This window comes from Tursiops truncatus, chromosome 18 (genome assembly GCF_011762595.2).
Source record: "Tursiops truncatus isolate mTurTru1 chromosome 18, mTurTru1.mat.Y, whole genome shotgun sequence".
Lineage (NCBI taxonomy): Eukaryota > Metazoa > Chordata > Mammalia > Artiodactyla > Delphinidae > Tursiops > Tursiops truncatus.
Genome location: NC_047051.1, coordinates 46,976,998 through 46,989,511, shown reverse-complemented (window position 1 = coordinate 46,989,511; position 12,514 = coordinate 46,976,998). Strand labels below are relative to the sequence as shown.

Here is a 12,514-nt window from a genome sequence, read left to right as displayed (position 1 = left end):
TTATCCATTCATCTGTTGTTTGACACTTAGGTTGCTTCCATATCTTAGCAATTGTAAATAATACTGCTATGAACATTGGGGTTAGCGTATCTTTTTGAATTAGTGTTTTTCTTTTTTTTTTCAGATATATATCCAGGAGTGGAATTACTGGGTCATATGGTAGTTCTATTTTTAGTTCTTTGGGGAACCTCCATGCTGTTTTCTGCAGTGGCTGCACCAATTTACATTCCCACCAACAGTGTATGAGGGTTCCCTTTTCTCCACATCCTTGCCAACATTTGTTATTTGTGTTCTTTTTGGTGATAGTCATTCTGACAGATGTGAGGTGATATTTCATTGTGGTTTTGATTTGCATTTCCCTGGTGATTAGCGACGTTGAGCATCTTTTCATGTGCCTGTTGGCCATCTGCATGTCCTCTTAGGAAAAATGTCTATTCAGATCTTCTGCCCATTTTTTAATTGGGTTATTTTTTGATGTTGAGTTGTATGAGCTGTTTATATATTTTGGATATTAACCCCTTATTGGTTCTAATTATTTGGTTTTTTTGTGTGTGCTTTTCTTGCAGGATCAATGTGACTCTGGAAACAAATGGATGAATGAATATCCATATGAAGAGGAAAACAATAAAGGTTGGTTAGTCAAACTGTATAATTGCAGTGGCAGTCCTATTTTGAACATTAATTTTGGGCAGTTATTCTCATTAGAGCACTTCTTTGTCTGACTGTGAGACAGAGGTCAATGGTTAGAGACATTCATCTATCTATAAAGTGTAATTTTTTTTTTTTTTTTTTTTTGCGGTACGCGGGCCTCTCACTGCCGTGGCCTCTCCCGCTGAGGAGCGCAGGCTCCGGACGCGCAGGCTCAGCGGCCATGACTCACGGGCCCAGCCGCTACACGGCATGTGGGATCTTCCCAGACCGGGGCACGAACCCGTGTCCCCTGCATCGGCAGGCGGACTCTCAACCACTGCGCCACCAGGGAAGCCCTAATTTTTGTTTTTAAACCCTTAAATATATAAAAAAAATTATAAAGAGGCAGCCCTTCTTTGTGCAAGTCTAGCTGTTGTCAGTTTCGGGAACTGAAGCTGGTTTAAGAATCAACTTTCAGATGATAATTAAAAAATGGAAAAACACTTGATACAACTGATCACTGGGACAAAAAAAAAAAAAGCCAGATTTTGTTTAATATATATCAATTCCTACCAGAAGCCGAAGCCTAATCCTAGTGCTCTATGGCATATGATTGCTGTCAATGCTGTCCTCTTTGCAGCTGCAGTCTGGCTTTCATCAAGGGCATGGGATGATTATGAAAGGCTTTTAACTTTGTTTTTTCACAGACAAATACTGGTGTAAATTAGAGGGTAAAAAAATCCTGGGAATTTCAACAGTAATCAAGTGCTGGCTATCACTTTGTAGTATTTATTTGAACTTTTTGTGTACTTCATACTGGTCATAATATAAACATCATAAATTAATACTAAGAAAATGACAATATGTTAAACCACTTCTATTTCATAAAGTCTAGTACAGAGGCATGTGCCTCATAACTCTTTATATAGCTGCACAACACATACAGTTTCATATTTTCCTTCCCCCATTTCTCCTGCTACCTTCAAATAAATGTACATCATGTCTTTTTCTGCCAGCCCACCTTCACAGATACTTACAAATGATTTTCCAGATTATATCTTTCACTTGAAATTGCCTTCTTCCAATTCAGCATCCGTTCATGATAAAAAGTCTTAACAAGTTAGGCCCAGAAGGAACATATCTCAACATAATAAAGGCCATATGTGACAAGCCCACAGCTAATATACTCAGTGGTGGAAGTACAAAAGCTTTTCCTCTAAGATCGAGAAAAAGACAAGAGTGTCCGCTCTCACCACTTCTATTCAACATAATACTGGAAGTCCTAGCTAGAGCAGTCATGTAAGAAAAAGAAAAAAGTTATCAGAATTGCAAAGGAAGATGTAAAATTGTCTTTATTTGCAGATGGCATGATTTTATATATAGAAAATTTTAAAGACTCAACCAAAAAAACTGATAGATATGATTAATGAATTCAGTAAAGTTGCAAGATACAAAATCAACATAACAAAAATCATTAGCATTTCTATACGCTAACAGCAAAGTTTCTGAAAAAGGAATAAATTGATTCAATTTACAATAGCATCGAACACAGTAAGGTACTTAGGAATAAATTTAAGGAGATGAAAAAGAATACATTTTAGGAGATCTCTATGCTGAAAACTACAGGACATTGATGAAAGAAATTGAAGAAAACACAAATAAATGGAGAGGTACCTCATGTTCATGGATTGGAAGAATTAATATTGTTAAAATGTTAATATGACTGAAAGCCATCTATAGAGTCAGTGCAATCCATATCAAGATTCCAATTATGTATTTTACAGAAGTAGGAAAAAACATTTCTAAAATTTATATGGAACCACAAACAACCTTGAATAGCCAAAGAAATCCTGAGAAACAAAAAATGGGAGATGTCACATCACGCTTTCTGATTTCAAGCTGTACTATAAAGTTATAGTCATCAAAACAGTATGGTACTGGTAGGAAAAAAACCAACAAATAGACCAATGGAACAGAATCGAGAGCCCAGAAATAAACCCAAACATATATGGTCAACTAATATTTGACAAGGGAGCCAAGAATACTCAATGGAGAAAAGGCAGTCTCTTCAATAAATCGTACCGGGATAATTGGATATACATGTATGAAAGAATGAAATTGGACCCATATCCTACACCACTTACAAAACTTAAGTCAACATAGATTAAAGACTTAAATGTAGGACCTGATACCATGAAACTACTACAAGAAAGTACAGAAACAAAGCTTCTTGACGTAGGTCTTGGTAATGATGTTTTGGATATGACACCTAAAGTACAAGCAACAAAATAAAAAATAAACAAGTGGGACTACATCAAGCTAAAAAGTTTCTTCACAGCAAAGGAAACCATCAACAAAATGAAAAGACAACCTACAGAATGGGAAAAAAATATTTGCAAACTGTGTATCTGATAAGGGGTTAATATCCCCGAATAGAGGGTGCTCATACTACTCAATAGCAAAACCCCCCAAATAACTGAATAAAATAATGGTCCTAAGTCTGAATAGACATTTCTCCAAAGAAGATATCTGAAAGGCCAGGAACATAAAAAGATGCTCAATATCACTAGTCATCAGAGAAATGACATATCACCTCACACTTGTTAGAGTGGCCACAATTAAAAAGATAAGAGATAATGCTGACATGGATGTAGAGAAAAGGGAATCCTTGTGCACTGGTTGGCGGGATTGTAAATTGGTGCAGCCACTATGGAAAACATTATGGAAGATCCTCAAAAAATTACAAACAGAACTACCATATGATCCAGCAGTTCCACTTCTGGGAGTATATCCAAAGGTAATGAAAACACTAACTTGAAGAGATACCTGTACCCCCATGATCATTGCAGCATTATTTATAGTAGCCAAAACATGGAAACAACCTGTCAACAGATGAAAAGATAAATAAGATGTGGTATATATACACAGTGGGGTATTATTCAGTCATAAAAAATGAGGAACTCGTACCATTTGTGACAATGTGGATGGACCCTGAAGGCATTATACTAAGTGAAATAAAGACAAAGGCAAATACTGTATGATTTTACATGTATGTGGCATCTTAAAAAAAAAAAAAAAGCCTTCCTTTTTTCCTTGCTAAAATTTCTCCTTTGTTGTATTTGTTTCTGGAAAGTTTTTAGCCCTCTAGAGGGAGTTTTGATTCAGAGATGATATAAGGTAGATTTCTGGGTAATGTTCTTTTTTATGATCTCAGTATTACCTATATGGGTACACTTACTTTGTGAGAATTAATTGTACTGTGTACTTATTTGTATATGGATTAGTGGTGTGCTAGTAAACTGGCTCTAGGGCATGGGGTGGGGAGGCCTGATCTGTAATATTTGTCAATTCCCATGGTGTAAATATTCCCACTACGGCTGGTTTCAATGGTTTAACAAAGAGCTTGCAAGATTCCTTAAAATTTAACAATTGGCTCTCATGAGCTGGAGATGAGCTAGCTCCAGCAAACCATTGATAATTTCATGTATAATGTAACGTTAAACAATTTTCTATACTCCTTAAGACAAATAGGGCAAATGTAGTAAATTCAAATTTTCCTGACTCATCGCTGCGTAAACATGGAAACCTTCACTCATTATCATGCAGAAAGTACTTATCCCTTTTCTTATGTATGATGTTGATCTTATATTTATGTTTTCATTTGTAATTAAATTTTTATGTTTGAATGGATCAGTGTCAGCTTTGTAAGTTTATACATTTTGACAGTGTCATTGCTCTGTAACTAATTTTATGACAACTGAAGATTATCGCAAAGAGAATCTTTGTGTTAATACTTACCCTGAGGGTAGACTGAAAATATTATCTTGATTAAGTATAATATATTATGTGTGATTCATTCTAAATGATCGTGCCTCATAGCTCATAATTCATGAGTTCAGAAGTCTTTATAGAGGAAGGAGCAGTGAGTATTTCACTTAATGTGTTTGTCCCAATGAATTATGTTTTTCTTCTTGCTGTTCCTTATATTTCTCAATCTGTGTTTTCAGTTATAGATGCCTTAGAACAAAGAGTACATTGATGCTTGTTTTTAAACCTGCTTGAATCAGGTGTTGTTAGTTTTAGTAAGGTCTGATTCAGAGAGAAAATTGCAGTTTGGAAATTTATCTCTTCTATATTTCATGTATATTCCCAAGGTCAGTTTTAAGATGACGTTTTTAAAATGTCAGCAGTGGATGCAACATTGCCACTGTCTACATAATTGAAAAGGGATTTGAATATGGCTCTTAAAACTATTTTGTACATTTCCAGTTTGCCAGCGGTGATAAAATCTTGCCAAGAGCCACAGAATATCATGCTATGCCTTCCTGCTTATGCTCTAATATTTAAACAGCCTAAATAGCATTTGTAAAATTTATTTTGTGGCCATATCAATAGTCTTATTTTCAGGTGCTGTCTTCATCTCCTCTTTCAACCAGTCAATCAATCAGTTAATCAATAATATATAAATATATTTATATCAAAATATGTGTGTGTGTATATATTCACATTAAGTTCTTTACTCAGTTTTTAAGTTCTTTCTTTTACTCCATTTCATTGCACTTGAATTTGTCGCTTTACCATTTGCCATTAGATAACATTAAATAAATTCTAAAAAGATTCCAGTTATCCATTATTTTCTATTCACATATATCGGCATAAAACCTTGTCTATGTGCTCTTTAACATGTTTTAGCAGTTGCTCTCATTGTGAATGTTTGTGGACCTGACTCCACAAACCTGGCTTTGCTCCATTGTTTTCCATCCATTTCAGTATGTTTCCCAAGTGCTCTCAACAGCTGGTTTAAAGCAGGTGTCCAAAACATATGCATGCATATACATTAGTCCAGCTTATCAGAGTTCATGTTCAAACTTTTGCTCTGTGACTACTTCTGATGAACAGCTGCTTAAACAATTCAGCGTTAACAGTGGGTAAGTTTTCCTTTTTTGGATTTGGAAAGCAAGAGGATGATAGCAGGCCATTCTGGGAAAGCTTTAATTCCCTACGGAAAAAGAGTTTGCTTCATAGCGATGGGCATATATAAGGTGGTTACTTTAAATTTCTTTTCCATGAAGTTTCAAGACTCTTTCTTCACTCAAGGTAGAAAGACTGTAATAGCAACAATCCAGCCTTTCTTCCATTTTGAGCTAAGTAGGCATAGTTGTTGAGAAAGCCCCAGTTGATGTAAGTGAAATATATTGTCAGCGCTAGGCCACTGTACATTTATGTAGAGTAGCTGCCTGGGCAGTAAACATGGAATCACAAAAAGTCAAGTCTTCGCTCTGCAATTCTCTGCCTGTATGATCTTGGACCAGTGACTTCTTGCTGAATTTTAATTTTCTCAAGTGCCAAGTGGAACTAATAACACCTGTCCTACCTATTTCAAGAGTTGTTATGGGGTGAAAGAAAATATGACATATTTATGAAAGTAATTCAGAGCTGTAGAGTTCTAAAAGTGTGGGTCGTGCTTGCTACTATTATTTATACAGCATAAGACAGAGATTCATGACTTTGTTGTATGACGTCACATCACAAAGTCAAGTATCTTCAGAATTGGAAGTGCCCACAAAGGTCATTGACTCTAATCTGTGCTTGGTACATGGCTGTCTTTCCATAAGAGTTGGTTGGTTACTTCAGCGCTATATCTTGAGTACTGCTTGGAATTTCCTACTGCATGTGGCAGTTCATCCTGTTTCCAGGCATATCTAGTTATATTAAAAGTTATTCCTTTTATTGAGCCTAATCAGTAGATGTGATAATGATCCAAACTAGTAGGTGTAGAGCATATTTATTAAAATATAGTCCTGCGTGAGGTCATTCTTCGGTGAAGTCCCGTCACCCTTGGGTGTCTGATTTCTTAGACCTGGGATACGAGAACAAAATGATATACAGGGATTTGAGAAAGATTATGCAGTTATTGAAGTAGAATAATGGCTTTATTCTTTGAAAAGATGATGTATTGCTCATTTTAAAACATTAAAGCATGCAAAGTCCCATCACCTCCCTGTCTCACACCTATTAGTATTTGGTGAGCATTATTTGCAGCCTCTCTGTGTACGTATATACAAGTAAAGAGAGATGGTTTTACAAAAATAGGATCATATTTGTACTTTGTATTTCTAATATAGAGTTATTTTTGTTTGCTTCTGATGTAATGGAAGAAATAGAAGCTGAGTTTAAACCAAAGGAATTTATTATTTTCAAGTTAACGTCCTTTCACCAAAGTGATGCTATCATTTGAGAGTTAAGAGAAAAAGAAAATAAAAAGCTTTGAGTTCTGATAATTCTGTGGTTTTTTTTAATGACTGAATTTAACTTCAAACAACATCTTTTGACTTGTTGCTATGAAAGATGGGTAAATTAATGACATTTCTAACTCTTTTCCCTCTTCTTGTTTTACTATCTTCTTAAAACTTAGGTTTATTAACATTTATTTTCTGATTGTTAACTGTAATTATCAAAGCCAATTAGTATTAATTCTTATTTTTCTCAGAAATATGGAAACACTACTTTACTGTCATCTGGTATTTGGTGTCACTGTGAAGGCTGAAGCAAACTGGTCTTTGCGCTTGTTCTTGTCTTGCTTTTTGTTCAGATGTCCATGGACTATTTTTAGTAAGCTAGAAGTTCAGTAACTTCATCAGTTTTGCTTCTTGGTTTTTATCATTCTGTGTCAGTTTTTCTTGGATCCTCCCATTCAGCTCTGAGAAGTAGACTCTGTTTTTATGTCTTCAGATTTAAATATTATATTTAAGGTGTCTTTTCTCTTTGTTCTCTTGTTTAGTAACCCTGAGGATAGGTATAATGTTTCTTCTTGGCGTTTTGTATCTGTGGTCTTCACCTTTAACGTTTTTATTTCACTTAACTGTGCTTTCCCAGTCAACATTTTTTCTTACTATCTTTTCAGTCAAATTCTTTGTTACTTTTTAGTTCCTGGAGTTAATTATCATCTCTGTAGTATTTCATAACTCTGTCTGCTTACTTTCATCTGTTTCACATGTCCTGCATTTTAACATTTGAGCCCTGTACTTTCCTGAATATTATTTTCTTTTAAAGCAAGACCCTTTTGTTTGAACCATTATTATTTTTGAGCCTGTGAAGAGGTGCTATTTATCCAAATTCTTCATCTGTTTCCTTGGGTAATTCTTCCTGCGGTGTTTGTTCTTCACTGGCCTCTTGCTTGCATTTCTCTCTGGCTTTTAATATTTGCTGCTTTCATGCACAGTTCCCTTGTGGCCTCTCTCTGGTTTTTACCTATCTTTGAATGGGGCCGGTAGTTTCCAGTATGGCAGGTAGTATTGTGGACAGGGGCACCAACAGTTTTGCGCATGTGCTAGATGAGTCCAAATCTTTGTCTTGCGTTTCTTGTTTCAGATACTCTAAATAAAGGTGTTACTTCCAGAGTCCTCCCTCAATTGCCCTTGTACAGCAGAGCCTCTGGAGACAAAGGCTCCTGCACTTCTGGCACTTCAGTGACCCCCTGGATGATGGAGCTAGACTCTAGAAAATGCTGCATCTGTGTGTTTGCTCTCCTAGCACCACTTTCTCTGCTTTCACGGGATAGGCCTTTCATCGCTGTGATCTTCACTTTTAGGAAATTGCTCCAGGTCTGGGGAGGTATGTATCCGTTCCCCGAGGACTCCGAGATTTCACAGTCTTCGATGAGTATGTTTTGATTGGCAGTCTGAGTTTCTGACTGTTTTTACTTTCACTTAAGATGGAGTTTTTCTCTGTTTGTTTTTTCTAAATTGGCTTTAAAAGTTTTCAGTGAGTTTTAAAGGAAGGGTATAAAAATGCCTTAACATCACCGTTTCTAATAGGTAGTATTTTAGGTACATTAAAGGGACCCATGGAGACTGTTGAACTTGCTGACGTGTTTAAGAGCTTGGCTCTATATGCAGGCCTCCTGGCTTTCAATCCCAGCTCTGCCAGGGCTTCACCTGCTTCTGTAGCTCATTGTCACACCAGTGCTATGTGGACGATGATGATGATGATGATGATAGTAGTGTCTCGTCCATACAGTTGTCATGCAAGTTAAGTGAGTAAAATGCTAAAGCGTTCACATATTGTCTGGTAGTTACTAAGTGCTCGTTAAAATAGCCATTTCCTCATTTTAAGTCACGTTAATTATGTCCATTTGGCTTTAGGAAAATTTGCTGTTCAGGCCAGTAATTGTATCTATATTGTTTCCTTGGACTGAGGATACTGCTGGAACATACCTGCATACCAGGGGGTACCGGGTCTCTGACTTAGTATGTCAGCTTCCAGTTTCAGGATCTGACTGGGGACTTCTAAGTTGTTGCTCTGTATTGATAAGAAATAGATACCTCTGGCTTTCTCTCGGAGGAAATAAAATCCTTGCACTCACTGGATATGCTCCAGTGGTTGGTACACATGCTATTCATTTCCCTCACAGAATGTTGACAGCTTATTTTGTAGTAGGCAGGGTTCTCCAGAGAAACAGAACTAATAGGATATATATATATATATATATATATATATATATATATATATATATATATGCATACACACATATATATGTGTGTGTATATATACATATATATATAATATATGTAATTTATCGTAAAAATTGGCTCATGTGATTATGGAGACTGAGAAGTCCCGTGATCTGCCATCTGTAAGCTGGAGACCTGGGAAATCCAGTGGTGTAGTTCCAGTTCAAGTCCAAAGGCCTGAGAACCAGGGGAGCCGGTGGTGTGAATCCAAGGCCAGGAGAAGTCCAGTGTCCCAGCTTAAGCAGGTGAGAAAGGACTAATCCTCCCTTTCTCCACTTTTGGTTCTATTCAGACCCTCAACAGATTTGACGATGGCCTCCCACACTGAGGAGGGCCATCTGCTTTACTGAGTCCACTGATTCAAATGCCAATCTCATCTAGAAACACCCTCCCAGGCACACTCAGAAATAATGTTTAACGTGGGTGCCCTGTGGCCCAGTCAAGTTGATACATTAAATTAATCATGACACCTATGCTGTAGTCTGATTGAATCTAGTAATCTTATACTTAGAGTATGTTATTTGTTAGACACAGGCCTACAAAGCCAAATTATATTTAGACCCTGTTTTCAAGGCTTCATCATCTCAGGGACAGGCAAATGAGCTACTACTATCTGATATGATTAGTGCTACAATATATATATAATGAAACCTAGGGAGCTGGTGATGGCTTCACTTGTGAAGTGACCTTTGACCTGGGCCTCGAATGATGGTGTCACATTTTCTGGAAGAAATAGTAAAAGTCACAATTTTTTTGTTCAAAAAAAATTCTAAGTAAACACAAAAGTATATTTTCTTTCTCTTGGTCACAAAAGTGCCCTGCAAAATTTCCTTTTGGAGTTAAGGATAAATGTAATACTCAGTGATACCATTAAATATTTCAGCTAAAATCTGTTGAGGCTCGTTTATGTGTGCAAATGATTTTCTCTTTGCTTCCCCCTCTGTCTCTCTCCCCTTTTATGTCTCTCTCTCTCTGTCTCACATGCTCTGGTGTACTTTTGTGTTCTCTCTCTCTCTCTCTCATTTTCATTCTCCGGCCCTTTGATTATAGTGGCTCTTCAGCTAAGCTTTATGTCATCCTATTTAGAGTACATTACCCAAGTAGTTTATATAATGCGTTTTACTAGAAATTTTCAGGAATGATCATAAAAATGATATGAGCATCTTTTAAACATAAACATTTTAGTTAACCAGTTTTGATTTAATGAGAACATCAGAGTATTAAAGCAACGTAGTGATTGATTATTGAAAGCATTTGTTGAAATATAATATCTATCTGGTTAATTTTGTTATTAACAACATCTGTGCATTTAAAAAAAATTGTAACCTCTTTCGCCTCTCTCCAGTTGATGTTAGCTGAGAATTAATCTCTTACTGTTCTCTAAAGAGACTTTTGTTTAATAAAATCATGAATGATTATTGACTCAACAATGAGTATGATTCTTTATCTTATAGCTTAGTCCTTAGTATACCTTAAGGCCTAATGGAAGTAAGACTCACAAATATTCCAATTTAAGAATCAGTTGGTTATTCATATTCAACATGCTTTTTTCCTGGAGCTAGGGTTGGCTCAGAGGAACAGAACCACGGGAATGGTAGAGAATATGGAATTTAGTATCAGGATTTGACCTCGTCTGATTTTAGGAGCTAGTTAGGCAAGTTAGGTGTGGTTGTTGCTTCTGTATTTTGGGTGCTAGGCCTGACGTCAGCAGGGCACGCAGTCAGGAAGAAAGGGTGACAGGAGGTGCTGGAGAGCAGGGATGAACGGAAGCCGTGAGGGTGAGCTGAGTCCACACAGACTCCTCACTGCTCACCAGCCTCCGTCTCCTCGAGGATGCTGCGAACTGCAGGGGAAGCTGGCGCCTTCTCCGAGTCACAAGTATCTCGTGTGAGAATCAGATAAGCTGATGGAGATTTTGGGGGCTCGTTCCACCCCTGAGCCAGCATGGTGTGCAAGCACAGAGTGACAGCGGGCACGAGCTGCACCCGCCCCTGAGCCCTGCATTGATCTTCCAAGTGTGGTGAGAACACGAGGGCTGCCGCACTTCTGCCTTCTGCATCTCACCACGGTGTCCCTTATAACCCAGGAGCTGTGGAACCCTGCAGGGAAGACAGTGCTGGACCATGCAGGTGGAGCTCAGCTAAGCTGTGACAGTTCATACCCAGCACTGAGTCCCACGTTGCCTGTTCTCCCCATTTTCCTGCAGGAGTCTCCTTCCTCACCCTTCCCTCCACCTGAGTGTTGTATGTCGTACCTTTTCTGATCCACGTCCTCTTTCCTTGATCCTTCCATTCCCGTCCGAGGACGGAAGCACTGTCTTTGGGACCCAGGCTTGTAGTAGAGATGATGTCGCACACAGAGAAGTCTCACCCGCTCTGGACAACCACCTGCCTGGATTCACTGTTTTTGAGCTCTGCTCACCTCTTGAGGAACGGCAGGATCGTTTGTGGCCTCATGTGGTACTTGACTCGTTTTTGGTGTCAGTAGTAGCTGAGATCACTCTGCGCCCTGGATTTTGCCTGTCCATCTATAATGTAGAACGGTCAGGCTCAAGCCAGGGCCGTGTGGCCATGGGGAGCTTTGAGAGCATAGGAAGATCGAACATAGCGTGAGAAGAGGGGAGATTCTGATATAAAATGGTGGAAATTAGGTGGGTCATCCGGATGTTAGGGGCTTATCCAGCTAGTAAAGTTCAGAGTAAAATTATGAGCAAGAATGAGATTGAGAGATTATATCCAGAGTAAGAATGAATGATGCCAGGGCCAGCGTACGTTAGAGGTGAGGGTGACAGGCTGTAACTGAACAGAATTGCTGGAGAGCAGCTAACGAGGAGGCATATGTTAATTCACGCCCGGTTCCGGACAGGAGGTGCTAATACTGGAGGGGAGGATGGGGGGCGGCGGGGGGTGGTGTCAGAGGGCAAAGGGCAACACCAGCGGGACTGCCGAAGTAGGAGCATGCTGGCACCAAGAAAGGTGAGGCCTGTGCAACAGGCTGGAAGGGCAAGTGGCTCGTTATCTCACAAGTCGACTCTCCTGTGCTGGGAGGTTTCCCGGAGGTCTGTGTTGAGCCCTGATGCAGGACCAGGAAATCCTGTATGATGGGCCTTCCTGGAACAGAAGTAAAGGAGAGCATTTGGAGAGGTGGGTGAAGGTAGACAGGGAGAGGGTATTAGCCCTTTACTGGGTTCGGGGGGAAAAAGAAGAAAAGCTTTTGAAGGTAACCTGCCTTCAGTTCCCAGAATTCCATCCATAACCCCAGAAAGGACTTGACTCTGATTTGTGATTTAGAGTAAATTCAGAAATAGCATTCTAATCAGATAGAGAGTAAGAACAATTAGGTTGCTAAAAGAAGTTCAGATACTGGTAGAA

General features: G+C 38.5%; 1 protein-coding gene across 5 annotated transcripts in view; it reads left to right on the top strand.

The window, feature by feature from the left end:
* Nucleotides 1–12,514, top strand: part of KLF12 (KLF transcription factor 12) — a 448,314-nt gene that overhangs the window by 142,308 nt on the left and 293,492 nt on the right. For all 5 annotated transcript variants that reach the window (XM_073795297.1, XM_019921168.3, XM_073795298.1 and 2 more), the window contains exon 2: nt 567–630. In XM_073795297.1, the coding sequence (XP_073651398.1) occupies nt 598–630 (33 nt within the window). In that variant the 5' untranslated portion in view covers nt 567–597. The remainder of the gene's footprint in view (nt 1–566; nt 631–12,514) is intronic.